The sequence below is a fragment of the Parus major genome, chromosome 7 (assembly GCF_001522545.3).
Source record: "Parus major isolate Abel chromosome 7, Parus_major1.1, whole genome shotgun sequence".
NCBI classification, from domain to species: Eukaryota; Metazoa; Chordata; class Aves; order Passeriformes; family Paridae; genus Parus; species Parus major.
Window position 1 is genome coordinate 9,300,408 of NC_031776.1, and position 16,244 is coordinate 9,316,651.

The window sequence follows — 16,244 nt, forward strand, 5'->3', positions numbered from 1 at the left end:
GTAACTAAGTGTAGAAACTCTGTGCTCCATCTGGTCAAAATACTTATCTAAAAGCTGTTGTGATCCTGTGATAAGCACAATGCAGTGCAGAAGTTGCAGAGGTGACCAGAACTTCAGAGGGTGAGGGAGAAATACTGCTACAGGATTATATTGGTAGTGTCTAGTTGCAGCACTTCTGTGAAGCTTTTTGATCATGTTTTAAAAATGTTCTTAGGAGCATACATTTTACACAGCTCTGCATTTTAGAGCATTTCACACTACTCTGTGTGGCATTGTTGTACACAGACTTAAGTCACATAAGTAAACACAGGTTTACATAAGTAAAATTCCATGTGGGGATCTTCAGAAGAGGCTTTGTTCCAATTGTGGCCAAGTTCAGCAGGTGTAGCCATTTAGGGTAAAGGCTGCAGGCACTGTTGCCAATGCCATCGATTCTTCCCCCTAATTAAAGCATTTCTTCTGGAGGTAGCTAACCATGATGAAACCTGTTTCCATATTGCATGAAAATTAACTGGACCCTGAGAGTTTAAAAAGAACAGACAGAGAGAGGAGGAATCTTCTGTTGAGGGAAAGCATTTTATATAGGCAGCTCCTGAGCTTATAGGTAAATCATGGGCACAGGTGGGAAATAATAGAGCAGATGTTTGTGGTTTGACACATGTGCTATACAGTTATTAGTGAGGTGAAGCTGCTGCAGTACATAAAGGATTGCAGTGTATACAGGGCTTAGAACTTGACAGCATAGCATGATGAAATTAACCTTGTATAAGGGGTGAGTAGTTTATACCTATTTTTTTATTTTTTAAAAATTTTCATGTTTTGATTCTAATTTTTGATTCTAGATTAGGCAAATAATTTCAAGCATGTATTACATAAGAATATTACATTAATTGCCCTTACATCTGTACACCATCTTACACTTCTCACGATCACAAGAATTCAGTTTCAATGGAGTAACACTGTTAGAGCTGATTACAAGACTGAAGTCTAGATTTTTGTAGAATATCTACTTTTAGCACCTAATTTAGCAGAGCTGTCCTGAACTCAGAATAAAACACATTAACCTGGCATGTCTTCAACCAGAAAACCGATTCAGCGTGGATGGGAGTTCTTTGTGAATGTACCTCTTCCTAGTGCTCAAATTCAAATTCATTGTCACCTTCTGTGGGGACAGATGCCTCATTATTATCTTCCTGGATTTGCATAATGAGATGTGTATAGCTAAGAGGAATTTTCACAGGTATTGATCCAAACTAAGCCTCTGGTTTTATGTGCCATGAAGAACCTCTGAAATAAAGGTGTGTGTGCCACAAAGGCATATTCTCTGTGGGAAGAGCAGCCCTGGACTCTTCCATTCACCCTTCACAGTTAATCACTGCTACCTTTCTGACAGTCAGCACGATGAACAGGCACCTTTAAATCATATTTTAATCAAGGGATCTCTGTGCATAAGTACAGTTCTTGCTGTGGCTCGCTCTGCCTCCGGGCCCCTGCAGCAGCACTCTTTGCCGAGGTGGGTTTCTCTGGTTGCTGGAGCAGCGCTGATGCCGAGCCCTGTTGTCCCCCCCAGGTGACTTTGCAGTGCTGCTGAAGGCAGGGATGACGGTGAAGCAGGCCATCGTGTACAACCTGCTGTCAGCCATGATGGCCTACATTGGCATGCTCATCGGCACGGCCGTGGGGCAGTACGCCAACAACATCACCCTCTGGATCTTCGCCGTCACCGCCGGCATGTTCCTCTACGTGGCCCTGGTCGACATGGTACGGCTGGCTGGGGCTTTGGGGTCTGCTGGGAGGGAAACCTGGCACTTCTCTGGGTGCTGCACTTCAGTCTGGTGTTCAGGTTTATTCTTCACTGAGATTTCATCGTCATATATTCAGTTCTGGAAAGTTTAGTCTAAACTTTTACTATGAGCAGCTGGTAATCCAGAGCTGTTGTGGTGAGTAGCTTTTGAAAAAAGTACCTGGTGTAAAAATGCTGCTGCTTCAAGAGCTCACAGGTGTGTTATCCTTAGTGTATGTACTCTATGGATCAGACACTTCAGGCAGCAGTACTGCTGTGTACATGTTCCCAACCCATATTCAGTCCTGATTTCTCTCCTTTAAGCTTCTTCAGAGCCTCATTTAAATAAGGTCATTTTCTCACTTCTTGTCTTTCCTGGCCCAAAGGTGATGAGATTATTTTTAACTTCTGGGGTTCTTTGTAATTCTCTCCACTTCATTACAGAGACTTTAATTTGTAAATACACTGTTGTTATAAAGTCACTCTAATCTATTAATAGGTGAATAAGTCCTTTTCAGGGCCTGCTGAATTGTTAAATAGAGTGTCTGACTTAAGATAAGGTTCAGGTGGGACTATTGTCTGATTATCTCAGGCCTAAGGAGAAGTAAACAAAGCTGGAGAGAAGGGAGCTCTGCAGCTCTGCTGAGAATGAGCTCTGGCTGGTCCCAGCAGGGGCCAGCCTCCAGACAGGAGCACCAGGCAGGACTCAAAGGAAGAGAGAGACTGGGATGGGACTAATTAGCATTGGAAGTGAGGGAGTCATTTAACCAGCAGAGTAAGAGAACTGCATAGCCAGTGAGCATCGAGCCTTTGTCTGCTGAAATGTGTAAATGGTGAGAACTTTGGAGTGACTTCAGGACTCCCACCCTGGGGAAGCCAGGGTGAAGAGGACCAGGGGGACACAGCTGGATCCACGGGTGGTGACTATCTTCTGCTTCATCTTTGTCTCACACTCCTTCTTTCTCCTCTCCCTCCTCTCTCTTTCGTTTTTCTTTCTTTCGCTGCCTCATGTTTGCTGTTAAATAAAATCCTGACTCTTGACTTTAGCATACGGTCTCACATCTTAATTCAGGCAGAAGCATCTCTCAGTAACCAGATCTTAACATTTACCTCCTGCTTGCTTGAATTAATTTCCCTTGTAAATATTTTACTTCAGTTCTATGTGGATGGCTTTGTAAAACACAGAACTTACTTTTGCATTTCCAAGAGCACTACAATTAGTTGATTTTGACAGTACTCTGACTTTTCCTCATAGGTGGCCAATATAGATCATGTCCAGGACTTTCATAAGTTTTTACATCTGCACATAAAATTTCTCTTGAATTGTTTGTAGCTATCATTCCCATATTCTAAAGGGATGTGTATGTGAATATGTGTTAGCTTCTCACATGACAAATGAATGCCTAAGTTAATCAAAGTCATACATTTATTTCAGCATGACTTGAATTCTTTTAAAATTAGCAGAACTCGAAGAATATTGGGCTGTACCCTGTCTTGAGGAACTTAATGCTCACTTACATGGATGATTGGGTGAAAGTTCAAGGAAAGGCATTTTTAGTTTGTTTCGTAAATACATCATGTGATCATGTTTTTATTGAATGTAGTTGTTCAGTAGAGTTTAAGCTGTCTCTTATTATATTGGTTTTATATCTGAACCCTGGTGTGTTTATCCTTGACAATACCAAGTTGTAAACTTGTCCATGTATAAATGGAGTAGATGTGAAATAACTTCCTTAATTGTTTTGTATCTTTTAGCTTCCAGAAATGCTTCATGGAGATGGAGATAATGAAGAGCATGGTTATTGTCCTGTGGGGCAGTTTATTCTTCAGAACCTAGGCCTGCTTCTTGGATTTGCCATCATGCTGGTGATTGCCCTCTATGAAGACAAAATTGTGCTTGACATCCAGTTTTGACCTGATGCTGGTAATCACTGTGGTTCCAATCTGTTGCTGTCTGGCTTTGAGTCTGCACTGTGTGGCTGTGTGCACACTGCTCAGAGGACACGTGGTGCTTGCACTGCTTACACAAGGACAGGAGATTCCTTTCTGCCTAGAGTAGCTTCTGCTTTTCTATAATCCCATCAGATGACCCAACACAACTCCTAAACTCGAGTAAGCGACGTTTAGGAAACCCTAAATCTGAGAAATAAGGGCCAAGGTGCTGTATAGAGAGCACTGATTGCTTAAGGAAGAAAAAATACGGGGAAATATCTTTTCATATGGGAAGATACCATTCTATTAGTGCACTTGGACAGAACCCAGAAGATGTTACAGCTGAAACTCACACCTGTGCAAGGAACCCAGGGAAACTTCTAGTGCCACATGAGTCTCGAGTAGCGCATAGCTGTCTCTTATGTATATGCATATATATTATGTATAGATCTATATAGATATAGGCAGAGGTGCACACATATACATGTGTGTGTGCTCCTCTGTATATATATATATTTATCCTGTGCTGATTTTTCTGCATAGTGGTGACTTGAAGTATTCAATCTTACAGCAGGACATGACTGGAAACCACTGTGCTGGCTTAAATTTTTAAAAAGAAACCCCAAGCCTAAACACTGTTTAAATTCTTCCAAGCTGTGTTAAGCTGCACTCCATCATTGCCAAGCTCCTGTGTAAGAAGGCAGGCTGTTGCCATGTACTCTGCAAAATGTAACTTCTGTCAAGGGTCAGATTGATGTTTTTCCCCAGCTGAGATTTATTTGATGTTTGTTCCTTGATATTAGTAGGAAAACGCCAAATGCAGTAGAATTAGTGTTAGCTTGGGGAAAGTCCCTGTCCTTGGAGTTATTGAGCTGTTTCTGGTTCTTTCTTACAGACGCTAAACATGTATTGTGTGCCACTTGCAGCATAAACTACTGAAGAATTGTGGCTGTGAATTTGTGCAAACACTTTTAACAAGAGAATCCATGTGGGAATTTCTCCATTTTTTTAAATGATTATTTTGGACTGTTTTCTTCTCTTCATGTTAAACCAAGGTGCAAGATGCTAGTTCCTGAAGCTGGACACAAGGGTTAAATTATGATCTGTGTATGTTGTACTGGTAGGGTATTTACGATACTGTAACAGCGCATCAAATCTGTTCCTACAATGCCTTGATATCAGACATTGTGACACCAGCCATTTCTGGCAGTAAAGAATATGTAAGAAGATTTCTACTTCCAGTATAAAGGAGTTCATTTCTATGATATTTTTTTACAATTTTGGTATTTAAATTAGATTATTAAAAAGCAGATGTGGTAGAACCATGGTATGTGTCATTTAGAAGAATAGACTGAAAATTTGGGCCTTAACTTGCTGGGACCAGCTGTCCTAGATCAGATTGTGCTGACAGGCATATATTGCCAGACATGAGTTAGTTCTTCTTGTACCCATCTCCTTAAAAAAAATAAATTGTGAGTTTGTGGGGAGTGCAAGTTGATTCTGTAGTACCGGTCCTAAGCATGGTAGTAGCCTTTTTTTAAAACATCCAGTTTGTCTCTCCTCTGTGTATGCCAGGTAAAAGCTGTACTTTGACTATGTGCCGTAAGTTCTAAAGTCCCGGTCTGCTTGGTGCCAGTGTAGCTGCTAAAAACACTAATCCTAACGCCTTTAATGAGAGCCAGTGGGTATCTGCATTCCATTTCAAGTTCCTGTGTTTCCTGTGGCCCTTTACTTCAGAAGCTTCGTTGGTCAGTTTAGCTTTTACTGAGAGCAGCTCATGTATTTTAAAGGTATCAGTTGGTTGCCAGTATTTCTTCCTAATGCAGTATCAGGAAACAGTATTAAGGGTCCATTTCAAAGAAGGGTGCAGTTTCTTCAGTGAAGAAGCCAAAAGCCCAGAGTTCAGGCACAGAGCCATTCGATGTTCTGAACTCAGGTTTTCTTTTTTCCTCTTTAAACATGTTTGCTGTAGAACCCTAATTAGCAAACACAATGTTGTTAGCTTCAGATTGCTTAATTTCTGCAGCGTAAAACTCCTGGGTGATGTTTTTACATAGTACCCATGTTAGGTCAATGAGACAAAACTTCCTGGATACCTTCTGAGGATCTGAGTTTAAACAATCTGTTTCTTTTGTATTAAGTCAGTTGGTTTAAGTTTTTTCTTTTTTTTTAATTCTGAACTATAAGGGGGTCATTATGCAGCTGAACTGATGTTTTGTCAAATAATTTTTAAGGTTTATTTCTCTTCATTCTCTTCAAATGAAGATTTCTTTATTTCCAGTACTATATTTACTGTTGTATTAGTTGGAATGTGGTTATAGCACAATACACTGCCTCTGTAGGAAAATAGTTAACTTCCTTCCAAGACCATCTTCAGACAAGGGAAAAACATGGTCGTTGAAGGTAGGTACTATATTTTTCATGGAATATAGATTGTTTACTTTTATTTTCTAGTATTTATTGCAAATATAACAGAGCAGTGTAGCAGCTGTGACTTCTCTATGTTTCCACCAGTATTGAATTCCAGATGATTCTAATGTACACTTTTGAGTCATGTTACAGACAATCTGAATTCCACTACATTTCTACTTGGCTTCAACATTCCATTTTGCTTGAATCCAGAGTCTCATTTAACTTGTATTCGTTGGAGGGCGTAAATGTTACTTGTATATTACAATGCTGTCACTGTGTGACATCCCATGTGAACTCTGATGTAAATCACATTGCACTCAATCCGCTGTGATTATGCTTAGAAAATGTTGTAGTTGCTAGATGCAGTGTGATTATTTTTTTCTTTTTTTATTTTTTTCTTTCCTCTCCCCATTAACAGTTGAGTCTATGGTTTAAAATGTGATAATGGTCCAATAAGATAACTTGCTGAGCTATTGTTTTTTTTTTTGTTATAACTAAATCATTTTTTAAAAATTTTATAAAGCTGGAAATTATCAAATGCTGTTTTGTTCATTGTCAACAGTGTTGTGTTCATTTTATGTATGTTCCTTATACATAAGGAGCCTTCAAAAAATAAAAAAAAATTATTCAAGGAGCAGATATTTTTGTTGAGTTCTTTAAGGGTTGATTAATTTTGTGTTTCAGTATTCCTTTTAGTTCAGCAGACATCAAGCTCTTAAAAAAAATTCTGACAGGGTTGTTTAACAATTGAAAACCAACATAAATGCTCTGTCCAACTGAAGATGTTACAAACTTCTAGGTTGTCAGGTAGGAACAACACTGAAGACAAGAATAGTGGATTGGGTGATTCCATGGAAAGTTACTGTGATCTTCTGCCTGATCCTGTAGTCATTGGACTGCTCAGGGAAAGGGTTCATAGCCTCTTCTGGAGAGAGCTGCCCACCCTAGGAAATTCTCATTCCTCTGCTTCAGAAACATGATCTGCCCAGAGCACTTCTGAGTTTTACTAACTGTAAAACCATCCTCACTATTCTTTTTTCACATTGGTGGCATTGCTGCATGTGCTTTCTCTAAAGCAGCAGAATCCCCTCTATTACTGCAGTAAAAGTTACTAGCTTAGACCTAACAAAATCCAGTTGCCTACAGATGTCTTTTTTTCTTTCTCCTGAACCATGGTAACACCAGACTGTACCTGGCTTACAAACTGGACTAGAACTGGCCAGGGAGTTGAAAATTGTTAAAAGCTGGAGGAAGTGGGAGATACATAAACTGACTACAGTCACAAAACATTTCGTTCAAGAAGACAGAAAAAATACAAACCCAGAAGAAAGCCTTGAAATACTCTTAAGTGGAAAAGTAATTTCACCAGAGTGGAGGTACAACTCCATTGAAGTACAGTAAAAACTCAGGAGGGAATGTGAACATACAAACATGGATATCCAGTAGAAGGTTAGGGTAAGGTGGTGTGTCGCTTTGTGTAAGAATGCTGTCAAATAGCAGTTGTGTTCCTGACTGATCCTTGGTACTAACAGCATTTTCAGTCATGCCAAAGACCTCTGGGAAAGGATTCTGTGCAAGTGTCTTTGTATATTCAGAACAGCTTTGGTATGGAGAAAGGGTGGGGGAAAAATAATACCTCTAGACTGGAAAGAAGATGCAGAAGCAGCCAAGTAGCTCACAAGAGGCCACAAGCTGTACTTCAAAACCACTACAGGCTTTCCTAGAGTGATGAATAAAGTGTGTGAACTAAGATATAAATTTCTGAAAAAATCTGGGAGCTGACAAAAATTCTGTTAAAATTAGATACCAAGTGCAAGGGGCTGTGGCCCCCCACCAAGCCCACTGCCTGCCAAGTGCCTGAAGGTGTTTTGCTGTGACTGATACAACTCCTGTGTGATAAATTAAGCTGATTATTGTGGCCTTTCTGCCTCCAGAAGATATAATAGATAATTTCTCGTATGCCTATTTTAAAATGCCTTTAACTTCACTAGGTTGTGTTTCTCACTTGCTGTCCCCCGAGTGCTGACTCACACAGAGCAGAGTCAATTTAATGACAGTAATTGGGTGGTGTTTACATAATGTCCCTTTCTCAGAAGTCACTGAAACAAGGCCTGATAGAAGCTGAGATTAAGCCACCAAAGCAAACAGTGACTGAGTAAACACTGAGACACATCAGTTTCAGTAAAGATACATCTATTAAAAAAAAAATAAAAATAGCTCTAGGTAGTTCTGTTGTTCTGAAATACTTACATCTCCCTGAGGAGAGGCAAAATAAACATCACTTGGATCAAGTATATAATTGACATTTGTAACTATTTCCGAGGAAAATAACATCTTCAGAACACTTTCAGAGCCAATCCCAGTTCTCAGTGCCTCTGGCACCATAACTGCATTCCCCAGTGGCAGTGAGGAGCATCAGCTGGCAGTTCCTGCAGGAAAACAAGACAGTGATCTGAGCAGCAGCCCAGCACTTCCCTGGGCAGCCCTATCAGTATCACTGTAATTCACTTGGAAGGCAGCCAGAATTCTCACTGGAAAGTTTAAAAGCTGTTAATTACTTCTGCTAGTTCATGCTTGAACCATTTCATCTCCAGCCCTTCAAATACTTATTAATAATCATCCCACAAGTCAGCCAGCCATTGCTGCTTTTGAAGAATAATAGCCCCAAAAATTTCCATAGTACTGCAGCTGAAACTCCCTGGATACAAGTTTATGGAAAACTTTTTACCAAATTATCTCTTACTTGTTTGGCATCTTTCTAAAATAAAAGTATGCTATCACAAGGCCATAGCTGTCCTCATCATTTTTTTTATTTCTTTATATTTTTAGAAAATAAAGCTTGCTTAAATTCTTGTGGTTGGGAGAAGCTGGACTCCTCTGAGGTGCATAAGAAGAAAAAAATGAGTGATAGCAGAAAATTATTTGCAGGAAGGCAAGAATGGGTGATGTACTGAGAACTGGAATGAAGCAAAACAGTCCAAAAAAGTACCAAGAAATGTTTGCTACATCCAAATCATTATCCTTTAGGACAAAAACTGGTTCACTCCCTGCCAGGAACTGTATTTGTTATTTGTTCAGAACCTTTAGTCATGTAGTAGGAAGACATCCCCCTCACAGGCCCCCCCACTCTCTTTCACGAAAGAAACACCTCCATGGAGTTGCTTGAATCTCTTGCCTGTCAATAAATCATGTTGTTGTTTGAATTTGCACATTAACCACATTAATAACCAAAATCACTCCAGGCTGACAGTGATAGTAGCACCCCTGTTCCTGCCCATCCATAACTTGAACAGACTTTGGCCTTGCTGGGCTGCTTAGGAAGCTGGAACAAGAAAAATAGTAAAAAACAGTAGTGCTGGCAAACTCCTGAGAGGCTTCTGTGGGAAACAGCTCCTCAGCTGGATCCCGGCTGGATGCACCCTGCAGCAGCCCAGGGGCTGGCCTTGTCCCTGGCACTGAGCAAATCCCAGGCAGCCCTCAGGGGTGGCAGTAGGATGCTTTACACCCTGCAGGAACAGCTCAGAGCTGAGCCTCTCAGCCCAGCTTCCACCTGCTAGCTTTGTGAGTCAGGGGAAACCTTCTCTTGACAAACCAAGGCCTTCAGCAGGAGGTCTTCAAATGGTCATGAGCATCAGCTCCAAACAGTCCCTTAAAACCTCAAAGCAATTTTATTTTTTAAAGTTATTTGTGAACATCTAATTAATATACATTACATACAACTCTATGTATGAGACCATGCACATATACATTTAACACCTCTGTATTATAAAATATTGTTCATACAATCCAAGTTCTATTTCTGGCCTTTACACAAAGACATCAGGTAGAAATGTTTGATTTGGTTTTTAACCGAGACCTTTTGGCTAAATATATAAACTCATTTAGATAATCTACATTAATTATAGAAAAATAATGTAAAATGTGATTGCAAACACACATCAAATTATTAAAACAGGATGTTTTCTCAGTCTTACCTTTTTTTTGAAAAAAAAAAAACCTGAAAAAGAGCTGTATTATTAATGCCATAGCAACAAGTTTCAATTGATGAAATATGAGACAAGCAATAAAATAAAAAATCCATTTACTCCACTATTGGCAGTAATTGAAATTACTTTCCTTGCAGTGGAAGACAACTATTTCATTTCTGAGGCTTTCTCCCCCCAGATCATAGATACACATTCATCAAAGTCTGCTTTAACTGATTTACAAAGTTGCAATGTTACTCACAGGTTTTCTGCACTTACTGTAAAATTCAGGATCAGATAGTGGATATCAGATATTTAATATACTGTATAGTTTAAAATACAGTTTTCTTTCATGTCATGCCACCTCTTACGTATTTTCCAGTGAAAATCTCCAACCACCAATCCATTTAATCTGGACCTATGAAATTCTGACAGTTTCAGAACACTTCTGCAAACAGTATTCTCCTGAAGGATGTAGACAACCTACTATAAAATGCAGGATACATTTGCAGCTTGGTGGCTGGAGACTTGAAATGGAACTGTCATTCTCTACAGCACAGAATTCTGACAGAATTACAGGCAGGAAATGCAGGAAATACAGCTTAGAATGTGCTATTACATGTATAATCTTACTTTCCAGTATTCTAGCAGTACTTTTCTACATTAGAACTGATTTGGGCTGTTGGGAATTTTTTGTTTGTTTGTTTTATGTGCCATAAATACAGTCAAAGGAAAAAAACAAATAAAAATCCATATTTCAATTCTGATGTATAAATGTCACCCAGGACTCCAAGGTCCCATATTACTGTGGTGTTTTTGATTAAATAATGTGTTACACAATAATGCGTGTTTGAAAAATACACCATTTTCAGATAAGACTGCTTACAAGAAACATTTAAACCATTATGGTATTGTTCCATTTTTGCATTGTCCATTTTTGCATTTTCCATTCCATTTGAAATGGCACAAACTAATTAGTTAAATAGATCATGACATCACAAGATGATAAAATATGCCAAAATATTTAACCTACAGTTTCTTTTAAACAACAGACAAATTATTAATACCTGAAAGCAATCCATTTACATGAATTAGTGCCTTCTATTAAAGATAAGCATGACATCAATTTTACCACATTTTTGGGCAGTTAAAAACCAGTTTTGGGTTTAGTTTGGCATTTCAACTTTTAAATATACGAAGTTCCTTGCTTCATACAAATACACTTACACATGCACACACATACTCACACAAACATCAACTACAGTAAAAAAGAGATTAAAATACCTGATCATCAACAAACTTAAGAAGGGCTGCCATGAAGTCAGCACCAGGAGAAACTATAAATATCAGTGCTTGGAGGGCCCAGTAGATGAATGATAATTTCCTACATCTTGGTATTATCTAGAAAAAGAAAAGGGAAAAAAAGGAATTAAAGAGTCCTATTTTCATGTAATACTTGTTACTCTAAATATCTGAATATAAATTTCAAGGACAGTATTCCTGCACATAAAAATAGACACCAGTACAGTCCCAGAGGAATCAGTGATGTAGCATTTGTAAATCTAAGCAAAAACAATTCTCTATGAGCTGACATTGGAAATCCTATACAGATGTTCTTTAATCTCATTTCTGTCACCACATCTGGACAGAATAATGTACTGGATTATTTTCTGCACTTACTCCATCTCTATTTCAGAGAAAATTTAAATTTTCAAGTCTCACAATGCAACATCTTTCAGAAGTGGTAAGATCTTGGCTTAGAGAGCTTTTGCATGCAGCAATCTTGAGGACACTGATGTTTAAACTTCAAGTGAATTTAACTGGACTCTGTACCAAAATAAGAGACAGTTTATAAAATGACAGCTTAATGCTTTGATACTGTTAACCCTTATAAACATACACCTTTAAAATAATATACATCATCTGGCCATGCTCTATAATATTTTAAAATAGAATAGAAATATTATAATATTATAAAATAACCACCTCCTCTTTAAAGCAGCGCAACAGTATTTGCAAAGACAATCCTAAGAATTAATCTCTGAACATGAAATTCAGGAAACACTGAAGGATTCAAATAGCAATGTTAATTCAAACACTTTGGTTGCACTCGGGACAGCATTTTTTAAAACTTTACATGCAAAATTTCCATATTTGTAACTAGAATTTTTAATGTACAGTTTCTGACATTTCAACTGTAAAATCTGCAATTACTATAGGTGCTTTAAGTTTAAAAAATATATGACCTAAGACACAAGGGGAAGAGATTCCAGCAGCTATTTCCCTTGGTTGTCCTGCTCATAGACTCAGCTGTGTTAGGAAGTCACAGAGCCTCCTTTAGGCCCTCCCCTGCTCTGCAGGTGCAATTGTGTCACCAATTAGCAAAGGCCTTAAATGGGAGAACAGGAGGGAGGCTGTGCCCTACACTGACTGCAGGCTTCCCTGATGGAGACCCTCCTGCAAGAGCTTAGCTCAGCTTCCAAGCTCTTAACTGATTTTAAGGAGATGTATGAATATGAGAGGCGTTTAAAAACCTTCACCAAGTGGCCCTTCCAGGAGAACTGCAAGTGCACTCCAGAGAATGTAAGTCTGAAAATGGTTATTTTGCCTCTGCCTTAATTTGTATGTACTATGACTGAATGTGAAGTCATTGTTAAGTAAATTCAGGTTTAAGAGAAGTCTACTAAGCCTGAAGATAAAAAGTTAAATGTTCAGCTTTCCTCTGTTCCCTGCTCAGAAATCCTGTAGTGGGATTTACTGGTTATTCTGTGTTAGTCCTCTAGTCTGCCTACAGATTTTAATAGTTACTGGTCTTATTCAATTTTTTTGTTGTTATTCCTGTCATTTAAAAAATAATTTATTGTATTACATAGTCTTTCTAATTGCAAATTTCTATTCATGACAAAGCAGCCTACATTAAATAAGTATATCTCCAACAGGAGGGATAAAGCAGTGAGTAAACTAGTAGGCTAAAGATCAGTACTTCAAATTCAGAAATGGAAATTATTTAAATTAAAAATCCACCTGACTTCTCCCTTGGCACACACATGATACTGCCAGCCTGAATCTCAGAGGAGTCATACTGCAAGAATTACATGAGAAGGTGTTTGGTTACTGAAACAAAATTAATCTTTGGTGTCCTGACTAGACATCATAAAGTGGCAGGAAATATGAGTAGTGTGTGGGATAAGGCTCTAAACTTCTAAACTGTCCCCTGCAGATGGCAAAGGCTGGCTTCATCCATTGTCCAGGTGAAAATGAACCAGATGTGGCAAAATGTTTCTTTTGCTTGTTAGAACTGGCGGACTGGGAACCAAATGATGACCCGTGGTAAGCACAGATGTAACAATGCTCTTGAGGTACCTCTCCAAATTTCTTTAGTAATTTTACAATGAGTCCCTTCTGTTTTCCATAACAGGTCACAAAACTGGAAGTCCATCTTGCCCACTTGTCATAAAATTGTTCAACTAGTTTTATCTGAGATCCACTAAAATCTATTTCATCTTTTCTGTATGATACTGTTTCTGCTGATAGACAGCACAAGTGCTGAAGAGACCTCCTGTACAGATCTCTTCATCTCCTGAAGTGAAACTTCCATGGGTTTAAGATCTGTTCCGATTCTGGGTTTATATTGCAGGGAGGAGCACATCAAACGTCACCCCTGTGACTTTTTATCCCTTCCCAAGCACTTTGATGAGCTGACAATGGAGGAGTACTACATGCTGGAGATGACTCGACTGAGGACCTTCATTGTAAGTGTTAAACACGTAATCTGAAATTCAAAGCTAGACTATAAACAAGAACTTCTCTCGCTAAGACTTCCAAACATCAACCAGGAATGATTGTCTAAGGCTAGAACATGACTTATTCTGAAGTAATGATTTATGTATATTATTGGCAAAGAAATCTGCACCTAGGCACTTGTCAGTATAGTTTGGCTGGCTTTTGAATACAGACCTGTTTCATTCAGAAGTGTTTTTCCAACAACTCATTACAGCAGAAATATATATATATATATGGTGTGATAATCAGTGCAGAAAACTCAACATGAGCAGCACTATCATTCTCAGGAGGGGGATGAACAATGTACATGAAAAGACAAAATCTGACCAGGTAATTGCTTCTCATGTCAAATTTTACATATAAATCTACCTAATTAAACTTTAAAGGACATTTCAAATACTTTACTCCTCCTCAGTTCTGGGACTTCATGCCATAGTGTGGACATGTAAAAAAAGCACACAACTGAGCTGCTCTGTTGATCAAGATCAGCTGATATGAGCCCTAATCCTATGTGATAGTAAGAATCAAGTGAACTAAGTTCCCTGATAAGGCACAGTAAAAGGTTCTGCATATTACTTGTTGGTGGGTTTGCACAAATAAGATCTTTGCCTTGCTAATAATGTTATCAAATATATACCTGATGACAGTCAAGGATAAGCATTTAAGATCACTGTGCAACAGATTAAAGTACAAAAAAAATAGGATCACGTGGCACAGTGATATTTTAGAAGGTGGATTAAGAGTGAGGTGGTGGTGTTACCTAACTTGAACTGTGAACGATTTAGAGCAACGTTTCACAGTACACAAGGGGTCTTGGCCATAATATGACTTTATTTCTAAGTCCAGTATATAAAAAATCAGAAGCAGCAGCTTCAGGTGGAACACTTAGCCCCAAGGATACCGTCACCGATAGCTGGGAGGGCTGTGAGCCAGGCTGAGCAGGGTACGATCGCTATAGTGGAGCGCTGATACCCTAACGCAGCCTGAGCGGGGGGTTGGAATTTGGCTGAGCTACAAAATTAAACTGCTCAGCTAAAAGGCTCAATCTCTTGCTTTGATTCAAGTGCAAAGTTGGCAGGTGCACAATAAACTCTTTTCAAGAAGAAGTCGCGGCAACGAGGCAGAGGCTCGTGGATTACTTTGGCTCCAAACCCCCGCTCCCGGCACCGCCGCCTCCCGGGGATGAGGCAGCAGCCCAGCAGCCGGGAGGCTCAGCTGCTGGCCAAAAGGAGCCCAGGACGAGTGGGCTGGGAAGTCTGACTCTAAAAGTCTCGTAATTTGGTGCAAACGTTCCTCGCTTTACCTGCTTGCAAATCTAAAGCTGAACAGGTGGGTGAGGGAGTGTTTGTGGAGAATTGCTCTCGGCCTCCCTGCATCAGAGGAGGGAGTAGACAGGTATGGCCTGACTTTCACGGTGTGCTTTTTTTGGTATGGCTGGGTGGGCATCTAAGAGTAGTCCCACTACCCTGCCACTGTATTAAAAATGTTTAAGCAAATATTTTTATTCTGTTTTTCGCAAGCTGGCTCTTTTTTGGAATAAAGATTCACAACTGTGAGTGCTTTCTGTGATCTCTGTTAAAACCTTCCACCTAGGCAGGCTCAAATCAGAACAGCTCTGCTTCAAAACACTTTCCAGCAAACAAAATGGGTCTGTGCAACAATTGCTTTAAGCACCTGCATTATCTACACTCCTGCTTACCAGTAAGTTGTCTTTCTAGATCAGACAAGATTGACACAGATAATGACATCCAGCACAAATAGCATTTGTACTGAATAAGGGTAGACACAAGGTATGTAAGACGGTCACAAGGAAGAGCTCTGGGGCTTCTGGGTGTGCAACTGAAACAACAAAAGCTAAAGCCCACTATTCTGTTTTTAAAAGTTTTTCATTACATTTCAAACTCACTGGAGTTCTTTTAAAATGTTACTAATTCCTATTTTCCTTTAGGAAAGACTATTGGAGAATAAAAATGCATGCTTGCAAATATTTTTGGTTTTTAAGATGCAGACAGACCTTTCTCAATACTTTGTCAGGTCTTAGTCAGTGAATGAACAGCAGGCTTTTCCCCTGACTTGCCTTTCCACTCTGCAGGAAAATCCTCATGCTGAGGATTCTAGAAACATGTATTTCAACATTCTTTGAAGCATTTATGAATTCCTTATCTTGACAGTAAGTTATCCCTTAACTTGACACATCAATCCATGAAGAAATTTTTATTAAGTTACAGAAATGAGATTGACATACTTAAAGCTTTTTTTAAAAAACCCTTTAACCGTTACTCTAAGAAGCTTCTTGTATAGCATAGCATTAGTGTCTTAGAAAGATTTAGAGTAATTTTTAAGTTCAAGTTCTTCACTCGAAAGTGAAG

At 39.1% G+C, this 16,244-nt stretch overlaps 2 protein-coding genes and 1 long non-coding RNA gene across 9 annotated transcripts in view; 2 read left to right on the top strand and 1 right to left on the bottom strand.

Annotated features, from left to right (window-relative positions):
• SLC39A10 (solute carrier family 39 member 10) overlaps positions 1-6,766 on the top strand; it is a 32,225-nt gene extending 25,459 nt beyond the window's left edge. For 5 of the 6 annotated variants that reach the window (XM_015634358.3, XM_019007373.2, XM_015634357.2 and 2 more), the window contains 2 exons: positions 1,571-1,761; positions 3,539-6,766. In XM_015634358.3, coding sequence (XP_015489844.1) covers positions 1,571-1,761; positions 3,539-3,697 — 350 coding nt within the window. In that variant the 3' untranslated portion in view covers positions 3,698-6,766. The remainder of the gene's footprint in view (positions 1-1,570; positions 1,762-3,538) is intronic. The other variant, XM_015634355.2, reaches the window with a different exon arrangement.
• LOC117244697 lies at positions 6,558-12,313 on the bottom strand. 2 transcript variants are annotated; one of them, XR_004498241.1, is made up of 3 exons: positions 11,815-12,313; positions 11,377-11,493; positions 6,558-8,556 (listed from the first exon to the last, which is right to left on the bottom strand). It is a non-coding gene; the product is annotated as an uncharacterized LOC117244697 (long non-coding RNA). The 2 variants fall into 2 exon arrangements; XR_004498240.1 differs by lacking the exon at positions 11,815-12,313 and adding an exon at positions 11,773-11,790.
• Positions 12,314-12,522: 209 nt separating this feature from the next.
• LOC107207386 (baculoviral IAP repeat-containing protein 5.1-like) lies at positions 12,523-15,431 on the top strand. Its single transcript, XM_015634359.3, has 4 exons — positions 12,523-12,675; positions 13,313-13,422; positions 13,730-13,844; positions 14,940-15,431. The coding sequence occupies exons 1-4, from the start codon at positions 12,538-12,540 to the stop codon at positions 15,150-15,152; spliced, it is 576 nt and encodes a 191-aa protein (XP_015489845.1). The 5' UTR covers positions 12,523-12,537; the 3' UTR covers positions 15,153-15,431.
• Positions 15,432-16,244: the final 813 nt, after the last annotated feature.

Coding starts and splice junctions, on each gene's coding strand:
- LOC107207386 (XM_015634359.3), top strand. CDS start 12,538: ATGGAGACCCTCCTGCAAGAGCTTAGCTCAGCTTCCAAGCTCTTAACT. Junction 13,423..13,729: donor GAACCAAATGATGACCCGTG/GTAAGCACAGAT, acceptor TTTATATTGCAG/GGAGGAGCACATCAAACGTC. Junction 13,845..14,939: donor CTCGACTGAGGACCTTCATT/GTAAGTGTTAAA, acceptor CTTTGATTCAAG/TGCAAAGTTGGCAGGTGCAC.